Consider the following 16186-nt stretch of genomic DNA (forward strand, 5'->3'; position numbering starts at 1 on the left):
TCAAGTTGTTGATGCTCTTGCTTTGTTTGGTGTAAATCATCATTTTTTTTATAATTTGGGACAACTTCACTCCACCATTCATTAGGCATATTTTGTATTATGTTATTAGCGGGCATTGCTTTCATGGAGAAAAAAGAAATGTATGGTATTGGAGATGCACTTACCAAATCCATTTAGAATAAATGAAATGTATATTTTAAGAGGGAGGGTTTGCTGTCAGGTTGTGTGACCCTTGCATCAGCGTGGGGGGCAATAGAAAGATTCACACGGGAATGCAACATAGGGTAGAGTGATCTTGTCATCACCCCTTATGTCTAGGCGTAGGAGAATGCTAGTAGGGAAGTTTCTTTTCCCAATAAATTAAAAAAATTTCCCATCAAATATCACTTATTGGGTCCAACCCAAAACCTTGAAGTATTAGGTAAAGATAGTCTCAAGATGTGTGATTATATATTTTTATGACTCCCTACATTTCAGCTATATTAAGACAAAAAATTCTATTGCTCACATGTCAAGTTTCACAGGACATAATTGCCAATTTACTAATTAGAACTTAAAAAATCTAATTAAAAAAATATTTTTTTTAAAAAATAAATTGACAATAAAAACTAAAGAAAGTTCTAGCAGTTACCTGTTAGTGCCTACATCTCTCAAATAATCTTATGGGTCATTTTCTCCCTCATCGTTAAGTATACTGATTTGCTTTCTATTATTGACTTGATGTGTAAGATGCCAATTCACCCTCCCCTTTTCCTTCTTAAATTCTGCTTTTGTAAATCATCAAAATATGAAAAGTTGAAGCCAATTATGATCAGCGGTTGTGAGTCTTATATTTATCCTTGCAGCTTGGATTCAGCAATTTGAAAAGGCATGGAATGTGGACCTGGATCGTCTCCAACGGCTGACACTTCAACGAGTGTCTAATGAACCGGATTCAAGGTTGGGATAGCTTAGATCACGCATTCCAACACTTGGGATGTGCACCCAAACAATTCCAACCATTGGACGAATCGCTGAGTTAGAGACGATATTTTCCCATGGAATGCTTTCCTCACGGCGTCACGTGCGTGGCTTCTCAATTGTGGTTTAGTGCGGAGTAGCATCTACGCTATCAAGAATGTGATTGGCCCTTACTCCTTTCTTCCTTAGCTCACCCCTCCTATGCTGACCGTTCATTGAAAAAAAAAATCGTAGCCATTGAACAAAGATCTTGGCTCCTTTTCAGCCGTCCAAGTCCGTTGACAACGTTCCTTCAACTCTTCATCAGACCGACTCTCTCTCTCCACCGAGGATTTATATTTTGCTTTTCATTTCCTTCCTCTTCTCTTGGACCTCTTCTTCCCATATCCGTCGCAGGATCGGTTGGATTTACAGGCGTAAGGTTAATTGCCATCTCCATCGAAGGGACGAAGCGTTGAAACCCTACAAAGAGAAGGTGAAGATGTTGAGGGTTGCAGGGAAGAGACTCTCATCTCTTTCGTGGCGGCCGAACCAGACCGCTTCGGCGATCCTCTCCAGGAATTTGATAGGCGGAGATATCTCCTCGGATGATTCTAGATCGATCTGTTCTCCCCAAGAAACTTACATCAGATCGGCATTTCGTGATGCGGTTAGAGGTCAGGTCTCCCTTCTCGATGTTCTGTCCTTATTTTTTGCTTTCCTGGGTTTAGGGTTTCGTTAAATTCATCGCTTTCTTCACACTGTTGGTGTTCTTATATAAATTTTGCAATTACCTAAATATTTTTTACATTGTCAAAACTCACGATTTGGTTTCAATATGGATCTATGATTGATTTGTGAGGATGGGAATAGGAAGCTTGGCGAACAACACCGGAGGATATGTCGATGTATTATATTTCATCTTTTTTTCTGTTTGTTTTCGATTTGCATTTGTTGGTTTGTTACCCCTTGGATTGTGCGAAAATCATGTATGCGGCATGGAAACAGAGAGTATTATGGTGGTATTAACTGCTTTGTTAGCTTGTTTTTTCTTGATAAGTTTCCGATTGAGCTATCTGATACGCTCTTATGCTCTTATGATGGAATTGGCAGTGGTGTGTGTAACTTTGTTATTTTCACCCAAAATAGTTCTGTATATCTATGCACATGCCGAAGCAAGGTCCTTTGGGTATCTCTCGTATTGGTGCCACCTTGTAAGACGGTTCCCTTTTGCAGTACCATCAGTGTCCTACGATTGGGGGCCATATCCCTTCAGTTCGATACGTTATCTATTGGCTGTTTTAAGACACATTTTCTACGACTTGCATCTATTTATCTTGAATCTTTTGCTCCCTCGTCCACTCCCTTTCTTCTATGTTGCAACTGCATTTGGCTTCTGATTTGTCCATGGCTCTCACAGTTACTGTTTTTGAGAACCTTATAAAGATGACTTACTGTAATGATCATTTGGAAGATATATTTTATGTTTAAAGCTGAATTGTTTAGAAGTAGTGCTAGAGAATAATGCTCTAATGAAGGGCATACCACAATAACATGATAATAGTCTTACACATATTGGTACATAATTGATAACGATTTGGCTGAATGTTTTATAGTGCTGTGATGTAGCTGAGAATCTTGACACTAAATTTTATTTTTGAAATCCCCTTTTGTTTCTTCTTGAATGAGACAGTATCTCTTTCCACCAAAACTATCATTGGATTGAAAATAATGGTGCTCTTACCCCCCCACCCCCACCGCAACCCCCCCCCCCCAAAAAAAAAAAAAAAAATTTCCTTCTCCTGCCCAACCCCCTCGGCTCTCACTCTCCACTCCTTCTCTTGCTGAGAAATGTTTTTCAAACAAACAATTATTATTGTTTGCTAGATTGTTTCTAGCAAGGAAGAGGGTTCAGCACATTAGAGAGAGAGGTCTATTGTAACACAAAGATCAATTCTATGGACCACCAAACATTCTTGAGAGACCAATTATATGGGCAAATCAGGGATGAAATCCTATCGATGGCCATCCTCACAATGTTGGATCTCTCCTACAGCTATTTGTCTGGTCCGATTCTGGTTGGTGGACAATTTTTTGCTTTCAATGGCAACACATACATTGCCCATTTATCCAGAGCCCAATATTGGATTTAGAACCTTCTTGGGAGTCTATTGAGGATCATCTTGGTTATCCTTCTTTTCCTTAAAAAAATGTTTATGATTATTGTTCAATTCCTCGGCCACGAGTCTGCCAATTCACAGAGCAAAAACAATTAACTATTTATCAAACAGAAATGGAACTTTTAATTAAGCTTTTCCAATGTACTATCCAAACTATTTGTAGACTGTAGAGTTGAAAGGTTCTGTTAACTCCGTTTATCAAACCAATTCTGGAAACCCCCTCTCTTTTGGCATCGTATACTTTTTAATCCATCTTATGGCCAGTCATGGTGATTCAAGCTAAAGATCCATGGACGTTGTTTGATAGATTGTGTGGAAGAGATTTGTTTGTGGATGTGTCAGAGAGATTTGGATGCTTGGTTCGATAGAGGAAGAAGAACAAATGAAATCTATTCTTCTTCTTCTTCTTCTTCTTTTTATTTTTATTTTTTATTTATTTATTTATTTTTTCAAGTTATCAAATGAATTTCTTATTCATGAAAAATTTCAATTGATGCAACCAAACGATATCAATTTCTTGACCGAAAACCTATTTGTTGAATTGTTTCAAGAAATCAATGAAATTTTGAAATCGAAATCATACCAAAGAGAGCCCAAGTCGATAAAAAATAATACGAATCAACATGTGAGAAGCTGGTGACTTTACCTGAAGAGAAAGCAAATCTCAGAATCGGTTTGGAGGTAAGTCTGGATTAGGTGAGAAGGAAAGAAGTATATTGCAGAGAGCAGTTTCTGAACACCACTTGGTTCATGTTCCCTCTCTCGACTATCTCGGTATCCCCCCTCAAAACATGAGAGCATCTCTTTTTATGATTACATATTTTCTTGGGAAGAGATGGTGTAGGTCTTAGTTCCCTCTCCAACACTATCTCTTCCCGAGAAAATATCTAACCATAAAAAGAGATGCTGTCACGTTTTGAGCTGGTGATACCAATAGATAGTCAAAGAGAGGGAAGGGAAACTGGGTGGTGTTTTGAAACTGCTCTTTGTAACATACTTCTTTCCTTCTGGCCTTAGCATGGTTTTCCTCCAAACCGATTCTAAGATTTGCTTTCATTTTAGGTAAAATTAAAGCCATCAGGTTTTCCTATCTTTTTGTCTTGCATTGCTTCATCTGTTTATTTGCTTTTGATATCTCCATTTACTCCTCTGCATTGGGTAAGATTTTACCAAGTTTTATTATTTTGAGTATTGTCATATAATTGCTGTTCTCGCTGGGCAGCAGCTATATGCCAAAGAGTCAGGATTGGATTTGTTGTTCTTTAAAGGTTTCTTTAAAAGTACTTTCAGATGTTGCCATGTGCTATCTCTACGTGTTGTTGGTTTCACAGATTGTCTTTACTTTTATTTTTTTCTTTATAGTTTGAACTTGTTTCTGTCTAGTCCATAGATTGGGGGATTTTGTTTTCTGGTGCATGCTGAAGTCGTTCATGAGGTATTACAACAACTCGTCCTTGTCCCAACTAAATGGGGTCTGGATCCGTGCAAAGAAATAAAGAATAGAAAAAGTAAAAGGAGAGGAACACAACAACAACAAACCACCTAAATAGGGTCGACTACTTGGATCCTTGCCCTCCAATTAGCTCTGTTCGAGGTCATACTTGGGACAAGACCTAAACTATGCATGTTTTTCCTCACTACTCCTATTTTCATTTTAGGTCTGACCCTAGCTCTACTAGATTCTGCAATTTGAATCAATCATATCACTCCTTACTAGAGCATCCAAAGCCTCTTTTGAACATGGCCATACCACCTTAAACGACTTATTTGTAGCATATCATGGATGAGGAACAATTCTCAATCAACTCTAATATGGTCATTTTTTACTTTATATTTCCTAGTTTTGCGGCACATCCATGTCAACATCCTCATCTCTGTTGCACATAGATTATCTATATGACATTTCCTAACTCCTAACTGCTCAACATTTTGCCCCATACATCATAGTTGGTCATACAATAGTCTGATAGAATTTTCCTTAAATCCTTAAAGGAATATGTCGGTCATGCAACAGTCCGGATGCACCACTCCGTTTCATCCATCCAATTTTAATTTATGGTCATTCACTTTGTATTCTTATTGGGAATTTCAAAATAGCATTCATGCAATACTCTATTGTTAAGCACAACATGAACATGTTACTGCTGTCTCAAGTGGATAGGATCGTATGTTGATGCGTATTCCCTTTGATCGACTTAGGCTTTCTTTGGTATGATTTAAATTTCATTGATTTCTTAAAATAAGTCAACAAATAGGTTTTTGGTCTAAAAAGGGAGGGGTTTCTAGCTTAGATTTGATAATTAGAGAGTTAACATAACCGTTCGACTCTTAACACTCTACAAAGATTTGGTTACCAGAGAAAGTGTTGCTTTCAAAATTGAGCAGTTGTTGCCAATTGGAATCAGACATGACTAGTTTTTTGGGAGAGATCCAATGTTGTGAGGCTTTTCATCGATCAGATTTCAGCCGTGGTTTTGGCCAGAGAACTGATTTCTCGAGCATGTTTAGTGGCCTCAAAGTAGATCAGACAAGGTTCTGTGTTAAATAGATTCTCTCTCTGGTGTGTTGAACCCTCTTCCTTGTTAGAAACACTCTAGCAGACAACAGTAATTGTTTTGCTGAAAAATATCTCAGCAAGGGGGGGTGGGGTGGGAAAGCTGAGAGGGCGTTGGACGGGAGAGATGGGTTGTGGCGGTAGAGTGGTCCTCTTCAGTAGAAAAGTAATTGGTATAGAGGGGTAAAGGCGGCGGCGTTGTTAGGTTAGAGTTAAATGACATGTTTGCCCCAGTTGCAAACACGAGCTCAATAAACAATATGGTGCAAAATAGTTAGAAAGGATTTTAGTGAAATTGGTAGAATAGCTCCTCAGCTATTTCACAATTTCTGGTGAAATTGAAGAAATAAGGTGCAAAAATCATACCACACCCCCAAATTTTTATTTATCACCCCATGAATTATTTTATCAAAATCATATCAAAGAGAGCCAAAGTTACAAGTGTTCAGTGTCAACTTGGTGTTTTGTCCGAAGGATTATTTTGTCTTTTGTTTTCTTCATGGTATGGTGTATGTTCGTGGTAGGTCGTTTTTTCTTTTCTGAAATAATAACACCTAGTATTATGTATTGTATGCAGCTGTATGCATTTTATTTCTTCTTATCACTTGTATTCTGTCATCACGATTAGTATTTTGTTTCCCTCTACTATCTTCTTTTTATTTCCCTGGGGTATCATTCTTATCTTGCTCATATGATGTTGCATGTTGCATCATGGTTTTCTTCAAACATTCTATTTTAAACGCAGGTTTGTATTTGCATTCTGGTTATGATGGTGTCGCTTATATTTTCTTATCACTTGAGGTTTGTTTATACCGGATCGTAACTTAAGTCAAGGTTCTTTTCTAAGATGGTCTTTTTGTATATGGGTGAGAATGTAGGTTGAGTATGTCCAAGTGGTTTGGCATGCGTGTGGTGTTACTTCCAATGATATTATAAGAGTTTTCTCATCTCACTCATACGTTAGGTGTATTATTGTGTTTGGTATATTCTTTTATTTTTATTTTAATCTATTCTATCTACCCCTCCTATATACACTCTTTAATAAGAACCCAGCAGTGGCATGTTAAATCTATCTTCCTATAAACTTACAATCTTCATGTTTGTAGTGTATTGATCACCCATTGTTCATGGTATAAATCTACCAACCATTGCCATTTGTTAACTGTTCTTTTTTCTTATTCATGTGGCTAGTTGCATGAAAAGAAATTTGTTGGGTTTAATGGCCATATATATTGCATGGCTGGTTCTTGTTTCATTATCATTGCTGCTGCCCAATTTCTTCCCATATGGTAGATTGCATAGGTATTAACAAGGTATTAACAAGGGTATGTAGGTCCTCTCGCAAGGGACTGTAAAGCTTGATTTTGTTGTTATTTCTTTTGAAATCTATGTATACTAGCATGTTTTTTTGTAGCCAATAATGATACTTAACACCTTGGTTGTACCATTAAGAGCAGATTGTTCTCATAACTTTGAAGTCAAATGTAGGAATCCTTTGAAACCCATGGAGATTCATCTGTGAAATGCTGTTTTTCTTGTCTCAAACCATTTGTTTAAATGTTGGTTCTCTTATCTTTGAACTGAGAAGAATAATCAACGTAATAGAGGCAATTTTGTGTAAACAAGTATTCGTCATACAAATTTCAACATTGAGAATTGAAATGTATCTGATGTAAAACCGAATTTTGATGGATATTTCCATGTGCTGTCATTATTTCAAAGAATTTGCAACTGAATGATATTCTGGACTGTCATCTTAACCCAAATTCATGTACTTTTGGTGACTGAAATTTTACTATGATGTTTAGAGATACTTGTGCATCCCCACTTTAGTTATTTTGTGGCTTGGATCTTAGGAAACTGACTTCTGATAATCTTTTCATTGTAAGCAAATTTGGTTGCTGACCTTGACCATAAACATCTCTTTCCAACATTTCTAGTTTCTGGCTTTTTTTTTTTTTTACCCGGTTCATTTAAAAAGAAAAATAGAAAAACGAATTGTGGACACCAAACAGAAGATTCCGTTTTCTTGTTCTCGTAAAACGAACATCAAAAAACGTTTTCTCGGATGACTACCAAACATAGCCTTATACTCAAATAATTAGGTATGGGATTGCTGCAAGACGGACAATGTTGCATAGAACTGAATATTGGGCAGCAATAACAGATGAACAGCATACGAACAAGAAGCATGGCAAATATGAGGATGTTGAGAATGATGACTGGAAAAACTAGAAAAGATAAAGTATGAAATGAAAAAAAATTAATTAATTAAAAGTGGTATCAGTAGGGTGGAGATAAGTTGAAGAAAGTCATTCGAGGTGGTATCAGCAATTGTAGCAATGGAAATTGAGTGCACTGATAAGAGTGACATGATGTAGATTAGAGTAGTTAAGAAAAAAAAGGGTTTGGTGGAAAATGACTTGGGATGAAGTGGTGAGAAATGTATATGAATTTATTTCTGTGTACCACAATCATGGTCTTAAATAGAGTTGAATGCCAAACTATTTGTCTTTTGAAGATTTCAGTTCAAAATATTTGCATTGTCTTCTTAAATTGGTTTGTTATGATTGGGATCCATTAATTTACTGCCTGTGATGCATGAAGAACATAGATGGTAATTTGACAAGTGGGCTTTTGACTATGCTAGGGTTTGCTTCTGAAACGCTGGCTCCAAGACCTGATTTTGGGATGATATCAGACCTTCCTGCCACTGTAGCTGCGGTGAAGAACCCAACCTCAAAGATTACATATGATGAGCACAACCATGAGCGTTTCCCACCCGGTGACCCTAGCAAACGGGCATTTGCCTACTTCGTCTTGACAGGTGGGAGATTTGTATATGCATCTCTGATCCGGCTTTTGATTCTCAAGTTTGTGCTTAGTATGTCTGCCAGCAAGGATGTTCTGGCCCTTGCCTCCCTTGAGGTTGACCTTTCAAGCATCGAGCCGGGAACCACTGTGACGGTCAAGTGGCGTGGGAAGCCGGTGTTTATCAGGCGTCGAACTGAAGATGACGTTAAGTTGGCCAACAGTGTTGACTTGGGATCTTTGAGGGATCCACAGGAGGACTCAGCCAGGGTTAAGAATCCAGAATGGCTCATTGTGATTGGTGTCTGTACCCATCTAGGTTGCATCCCTCTACCTAATGCTGGGGACTTTGGTGGGTGGTTTTGTCCATGCCATGGATCCCACTATGACATATCTGGCAGGATACGCAAGGGCCCTGCACCCTACAACTTGGAGGTACCCACTTACAGCTTCATGGAAGAGAACAAGCTAATGATTGGTTGAGAATTGATGGATTCTCTAGGGTAACGTGGGATAGTTGGATCTGAGATTTTTGTTTCTTTAATGGGGACCATATTTCCGCAGGACATTTTCCTTTTTTTAATTTTTTTTAATTTTATTTTATACCCCCGCCCCTTATTTCTTGGGTCTGTCTAGTCCAGTAGTTCTTATACTGTATCTGCCAGCCAGTGGTGCTCTGGCTCTGGATTCTGAATAATTTGGGTGGCCTTTTGCGGAAGTATGCTTTCAGTTGTTGTGGAGGCTGTTAAATAAGCCTTTTGTTATAACTAATTATGTCGAAAATCATATGTTTTAGTGCTATGCTCTGATTTGATTCTTCTCTCACCGAAACCGAAACACAAGTCGCACTTCTGATATGGTTTTATAGCTTCATCTGTTAATTTCTCGATTTTATCTCTCATTTCTCAACGAAAGGCAACCGTTTGCGGTTGCATTATGTTTGTGGTGATCAGCATTCAACAAAAACTCCCTTGGTCTATGGAGTTTGTCTATCTCAATTCTCAACATTGGGAAGTAGCTTGCTGGAATTCCTGGAAAGCATACTCAGTGGCTTTAACATCAAAAGGAGACCAGTCCTTCCTCTTGAATATCATATCATTTCTGGCCTTCCATGGGTACCAACAGTTGAAGGTAGCCAAGGAAAGAGATTCCAGAGCCAGCTTCTTATCCTTATAGAATATGGCATACAAACTTTTAAGCCATTGAAAAAATTTAGGATTCTGGTTACTTATAATAGTCTGTAAGACAGTAAGCTTCCAAACCACACAATAATTGCGAAGGGGCAGCCAAGTAAGATGTGGTCAATAGATTTTGCAGCTATACCGCAGCGATAGGATGAGGGATCAATTGGAATATGTTGAGGATGCAAGCCTTCACAAGATGCAACTCCTTGGGCACAACTCTCCGTAGAAATGATTTGATTTTTTGAAAGAGAAATCAGCTGACCAAATGCATTTCCAGACAGAATCAGTGGTGGAAATTTTTCTTTGTATGAATGTAAGTTGTTCTTTGGGTTGTGGTTATTTGTTGGTGACGATCATGATGGAATTTTTTTTCCTTTTTTTTTTTTTTGGGTGAGATAAAGAAACATAGATTCCAATGTGGGTTTTCTCACATGATGAGATGTGGGGTTTTACATTGACAAATTCTCCTGTTCTGAGCCACGTGAGCCTAATGTGAATAAACCATTCCCTGCATTGTCACTGGTGTGGTGTGTAAATTCCTCTTTACGCTGGCGTTGTGGGAAACACTCCCTATACAAGGAACAACAAAGCAAATTTTACAATAGAATTTGCCTTTGCTAAGGCTACTACTACATGGAAACTTTATATGAAACCTTTCCTTTGACGTGGTCAATTCTTTTTTTGCTTGAATGCAAATAAAACATTGGCTGAGTCACATAAATTTAGTGGCCATCTTCTGTTATGGGTGGACTGGGTGACTCTCTCCCTCTCTCTCTCTCTGGGCCATTTCATTGTTACACCTACTAATTTAGATATACTAAAGATCAGTAAACATTTTGACGAGGTCTTAACTGCTATGTAAGCTTTCCGTTGATGTAACTAATGACTTTTTTGACATCACTGCATATATCACCTGGTTGATTCCACACCCTTTTGCACTCCTCAAATGTGTCCCTGATGTCGCATTGTCTTCCTCTTTTAGGCAGAGGAAAGGGAACATTTGAAAGGTTTTCATATCCATGATTAGAATAACTAAACAAAGATGCCAGGTAGCTCAGCTGGTAAGGTCCAATCCTGCCTTCACCTGCCTCCATCTCTAGTAACCTCAAACTTCTATAGTGCAACCTTGCACCACTCTACTGTTTGTAGTATGGGAAATCAATCACATTATGAACACAACACGGGGGAGAGGGAAGAGATTTGCCGAGGAGCTATTCATAGTGTATAGAAGCTATGAGACCGGCGTGTTGGCCCGGGGGGGGGGGGGGGCGCACTTGAGAGATTCACTTTCCTTCTCTCTGAACAAATGTTTGAAACATGATGCAGTGCAAGTGTGAATATATAAATTACAAGATTTTAGCAAAAGGAAGAATATATAAATTACAAGATAGTTGTGGATATATAGAAATATGTCTCCATTGCCTGTTTCCTCCATACAAATTGTGAAACTTGCCTTAACGGCATTGGTAACGAAGTACAGGTCTAGTGGGAGATACAAGGAAATTATGGCACCATTCCCATCAGTTTTTACATATCCACGGAACTCAACTCTCAAGTTGATTCAACAAAGGTGAAGAATGGAAAAGAAACTTTGCAAGATGAGCTGGCTAATTAGTTGTCTTGGATAGGAACCAGTGGCAATTTACCTCCATAGATCTCTGGTAGCTGGCTCTCATCGATGTCATCAACAAGATTTGACATGAGCTTCTTGTTTTCCACAAATACTATCTGCTCAGGGTGTCCACAGCATATGAAAAGTGTTAAAGAAGATGATTATGGCTATGTTTGCATGTGTGTTTGATCACTAAATGACCACAGTACATAATAATAATTTGAAGCACTGATTGTTTAAAGTTAGTGACCACTGTAATCATTCAGGTTTTACTACTCATAACTGCGGTCGATATGATAATCTAATAGAGTAATAGAGGTGCTAAGGTTCATAGACATACATGGGAGGGTATAGCTTTAGATGGGACATGGGAGACTAAATGGTTGAATCTGAGGCTGAAATTCGACACATGGTCCTTTCAGACCATTCCATAGATATCCAACAGTCAGATTTGCCACATCACTCTTCCACATAGCAAATCTCCGTTAAAGAGATTCCATCCTAAATGGTTGTGTGGGAAACTTCTTTTTCCTTTACTTTTACTACACAGTAATGTGAAACATTTCTATCTTTAGAGTCCAACTTGACCCAGTCCTACAATGATCTGCAGTATGATATGGTTTTCAAAGTACAGCACAACATGCATTGCAAGGAGGTCCCAAGATTGCTTAGAGATGTTAAAGAGATACTGTTAGATTTCAGACACTTGGACATACTAAGTTCAATGGACATTCAGCTAGAATTGGCATTGTTAAGAATGAATATCCATTATTTCTGACCAGAGCTGACAATAATATATGGAGATGAGTAAGAAGTAGTGCTCAAAACATTACCTTATCCCTGGTTTTCTTGTCGATAAATGGGTAAACAATCTTCCATGCTTTCATAAAGAGGTAAGGCACATGAATAAGAATCAACTTGCCGAGCCTTTCTGGGTAACAATCCTGTCATTATAGCAAGAAGAGTTATAATAAAATCCTCATCATCTCCACAAAGGTTGGACCTTGGCAATAGAGTCAACGGTATAACCCTCCAAATTGTAACAGGCAATGCAGCAGTGCATCATCAAGCACTGACTGGAATCGTTCAAGTTCTACTCTCATAACCAGTTTAGACCATGTACTGAAATCTCAAAGGATATGACTTGAATTCTTTCTAGTTCTAGTTCAAATTCTTTGTATAGAAAAAGCTTCATGATGGAGAAACGAACCTGCAAGATTGATAAAGCTCCTAGGTATCCACGGATGTCAGAGTTTGAGTATCCCCATCCTTCAAGGTCTGCGATACCAACAAACTTTTCTTGACCTTCTGGCATCCTACATAGTTGGGATAATAATATCTCATTTAGTGTACAGATTTTGTAACCACAAGCTAGAGTTCTACAACAGAGCTTCACTTAATATCAGTGAAACAAAGTTTTAAACCTAGCTGTAAACCTGCGCTTTGAAACTTAATAGAAAACAAGACACATCAGATATCTAATAAAGCAGTAGAATGATTTACCTTGCACATATTCTGTCAAGGGAGTAAACTGCAAAACCTGTAAAGACAAGGCTATCTGATCAGCTAAGTGTATTTTGGACTTCGACATCTACATCTTATGTTTGAGATACTTAAATTTTGTGATCTGGGCTGGAAAAATCTTATTGATCAAAATTAGTTCGTCCAAAGAGGACTGGGTTCATATGGCCCCAGCCACAGGATCTAAGCATTTAGTCTCAAAGCCCTTCACAAGACCTAAGCTTACAAGCCACCAAAGAAATCAAAAGTAACCGGTTTCGAGTGTATAAACATACGCTTGAAAGCATCGACGCCCCCTTTAGCTGGAAAATGTCTGGCAGCAAGAATAAGTACTATGGGCCTCCCCTTCTTATCCAATCCTTGCATAAACAACTTGTTCTGAGAAAGATGGTTTTGGATTTCTGATTCAGGAATGGAACCATTGGGGACAAATGAATGTCTCCATTTTAGATACTTCAGGAATAAAGCAGAAGCCTTCTCGATATCAAGATCTCGAGCACGCAAAAACCTTCTGATCTGTAGATCATCCTCTTCCTGAATATGGCAATAACCATACATCAACAATATTAATAATGTGATGAGAACAAGAGCTACTCCAATGAGTAGACTTTAAAGTATTTAACCAGTTTTTGGTGACATTGGTGAGAGGAATAGTGGAAGACATCAAACTAAACTAAGCCAGTGGAATTTCATCAGAAGAAGATGACACTCAATATCAAGAATCACAATTATAAAATCCAAGTTTGCAATCAAAGCCCAACCTTACTATTTCAGACCAATGTTTTGCATATTTGTTGGTTAAGTCAGTTCACTGGACAAATTCTCATTCTCAGAGATCCAACACCCACTGATTGAACACATTACATTCAACCCTGAATAAGATTCTTTATATGTAGAAACTAGTCAGACAAAATTCTTGCTTAAACAAGTAAATGTGAAAAGAAAACCAAATGTCTCCTGTTATCTTATATGAACCCATAAACTTGAGAGACAAAAGGTCCTTCAGAAACGATTGATTGTGATCCATACCTCAGATTAAGAACAAAACAAGCAGGAGAGAGAGAGAGAGAGAGAGAGAGAGAGAGAGAGAGAGAGAGAGAGAGAGAGAGAGAGAGAGAGAGAGAGAGCGAGAGGACCATATTTAAATGGGGAAGAACCCAAATACAGGGACTATGATCTTCTCCAATACAAAAGCCAAATTTGCTGAAAGCATCAAAAGGAGGGAAAGGAACTTAATATTAAAATTGTAAAAGTAAAAAAAAAATAAAAAAATGGGAAAGAGAGAAGTTGAAAGTATAAAACCTTAGCAGAGGGATCTTCTTTTTCAACCAAGGTTCTCATCTGACCCACTTTGTTGAGTTCTATCTCATTGCTTTCTATGCAATCTTGAGGAATTTTTGGTGCTTTCGCTGCCTCTTCAGAAGCCATTTCAGAACTGTTGCAGAGAGGGCAGAGCAGAGATGAAGTCGGGAGCTTGAAACTCTGAAATCTCTATCCCTTTCTCTTCTATGTCAATAGGTGCTCCAAAGTTCCAAGTCAATAATGAGCCAGCACCGGTTCTGTCAGTTTCACACTCGCATTATTCAATATGTAGTTGTCTTTTTTTTTTTCTTTAATCAAACGAACATAATATGAAGACAGAGTAATCGCCAATTACGACTCAAAAACGAAGAAAGATCAAAACAAAGAGTTGATCTTGACCCACTAACAACCAACCCAACTTATCACATGAGATGAAATCAGAGAGGAAGAGTTCCAACCCCACTTTCGTAGACTTGAAGACTTGGTTGGCATTTGGAATAGAAAAAAAAAAAAAAAAAAACAGAGGATATTGAATTGTCAACGTAGAGAGTCTGAATCACTCATAAAATGGGGAAATATATAAAAATGAATATAAGAAGAGGTGATGGGGTGACCGTGGGTTTCAGTCAGAGAAGCTGGAAGTTGAAAGTACACTCTTTACATAGCTGTTTAGAATTTTTAGACACTTCCTCAATTAGAGCCTGAAGAGGAGTCTCCATTGGATTCAAATATTCTGTTTTTCTTCATCTTGTAATTCTTGTGTTATTCTAGATGGCAAAGCTGAGCTGGACGATGTGGATTAAGGTTTTTTTTTGTTTGATTTCTATTTTTATTTATTTCATGTATTTCTATTTTTATAATTGTTTGATATAATTTACTACACTTATTTCTATTTATAATAAATCATAAATCATAAATTATTCTCAAGCTATTTGTGATTTGTGATAATAAATCATTTATGTTAATTTTTGTACTACTTTAAATGAACATGTGTTCTAAACTACTCAAATCAAAGATAAATAGGTAACTTTAGTATGTTTTATACCCAAATCCTATCGTCTCTCTCGCTCAAAGCTGAATGCTAAAGGTGAAACCTGAAACATATTTTCTCATTATATAATTTATTTTATAAATAGTAACCAAATGAATACTATTTGTGGTCCATAATTTATTATCACAAATAATTTCTAAAAAATAATTAATAGATACAAATAGAAATCATATCAAAGAGAGCCTAAGAGAGAGAAGAATGATTTCATTAAAACCGGTTTTCTCCAATGGGGATTGGGATCGTCTCCACCGACTCTCCAACAGGCACGATAACGTTTTTATACAAGCATGTGATTGACATGTGGATTCTATTAGCTTCATGAAACAATGCAATTAAGAGAAGAAGAAGGGGTGGAATCCATGTGTATGTCTTACGACGACTTGATCTGAATTCATTTGAGAACTCGGTTTTATAAATAAGATTGGTCAAGATAAAAATACCTTTACTTCTAATTAAAAAAAAAAACATTTTTGAACTATTCGACCTTTTGTTCATATTAATCCATTGATATTGTTGTATAGATAAAAACAGAGATCTACCTTATTAATGTACATGCATATAAGAGATTAAAGAGAAATTGAAAAAAAAAAAAAATCTTTGAAGAAGATCCAAATCCGATGGAATGGAATGGATCTCTCGATTAATCCAACGGGTTGCCTTTATTATGTTCAGTCGGATGACTCGGATCACATTAATTTCCTTCGTCTTCTGAGTTGCGACTCACGAGAAATTGAGTGTTCGAGACGGTCCTAGACTCCTTAGTTGTCCCTTTCGGAGTCTTTGTCGACCTTGGAAGTCATCTTTTAGTTATGAAGTTTTGAATCGTGTTCTAGAGGACAAAATCATTTAAGCCTCCATCTACACTCTCATCCATACCGTTTAGTGTTTCAGTGGATGTGGGGTCCATTTAGTGAAAAATATCTTCATGTGCGTGGAGATTCACCCCCCTTCTCCTCCACATTCGGGTATTAAATGGTGGCAATTTCAATTAAACGGAATAATTCAATTGGCTTCACAGTGTCTGGTTGAAAT

The 16186-nt window shown here is 37.6% G+C and overlaps 2 protein-coding genes across 2 annotated transcripts; one reads left to right on the forward strand and one right to left on the reverse strand.

Moving 5' to 3' along the window:
* The first annotated feature begins 1282 nt into the window (after positions 1–1282).
* LOC122079524 (cytochrome b-c1 complex subunit Rieske-4, mitochondrial-like) lies at positions 1283–9285 on the forward strand. The gene is made up of 2 exons (XM_042646058.1): positions 1283–1616; positions 8324–9285. The coding sequence occupies exons 1-2, from the start codon at positions 1442–1444 to the stop codon at positions 8965–8967; spliced, it is 819 nt and encodes a 272-aa protein (XP_042501992.1). The 5' UTR covers positions 1283–1441; the 3' UTR covers positions 8968–9285.
* Positions 9286–11006: 1721 nt separating this feature from the next.
* Positions 11007–14384, reverse strand: LOC122078859 (phosphatidylinositol transfer protein 3-like). Its single transcript, XM_042645035.1, has 6 exons — positions 14104–14384; positions 13077–13335; positions 12784–12820; positions 12491–12596; positions 12114–12224; positions 11007–11396 (listed from the first exon to the last, which is right to left on the reverse strand). The coding sequence occupies exons 1-6, from the start codon at positions 14227–14229 to the stop codon at positions 11280–11282; spliced, it is 756 nt and encodes a 251-aa protein (XP_042500969.1). The 5' UTR covers positions 14230–14384; the 3' UTR covers positions 11007–11279.
* Positions 14385–16186: the final 1802 nt, after the last annotated feature.

This window comes from Macadamia integrifolia, chromosome 5 (assembly GCF_013358625.1).
Source record: "Macadamia integrifolia cultivar HAES 741 chromosome 5, SCU_Mint_v3, whole genome shotgun sequence".
Taxonomy (NCBI): domain Eukaryota; kingdom Viridiplantae; phylum Streptophyta; class Magnoliopsida; order Proteales; family Proteaceae; genus Macadamia; species Macadamia integrifolia.

Coding starts and splice junctions, on each gene's coding strand:
- LOC122079524 (XM_042646058.1), top strand. CDS start 1,442: ATGTTGAGGGTTGCAGGGAAGAGACTCTCATCTCTTTCGTGGCGGCCG. Junction 1,617..8,323: donor ATTTCGTGATGCGGTTAGAG/GTCAGGTCTCCC, acceptor TGACTATGCTAG/GGTTTGCTTCTGAAACGCTG.
- LOC122078859 (XM_042645035.1), bottom strand. CDS start 14,229: ATGGCTTCTGAAGAGGCAGCGAAAGCACCAAAAATTCCTCAAGATTGC. Junction 12,821..13,076: donor GGGCGTCGATGCTTTCAAGC/GTATGTTTATAC, acceptor TTGTCTTTACAG/GTTTTGCAGTTTACTCCCTT. Junction 11,397..12,113: donor ACAAGAAAACCAGGGATAAG/GTAATGTTTTGA, acceptor CACCCTGAGCAG/ATAGTATTTGTGGAAAACAA.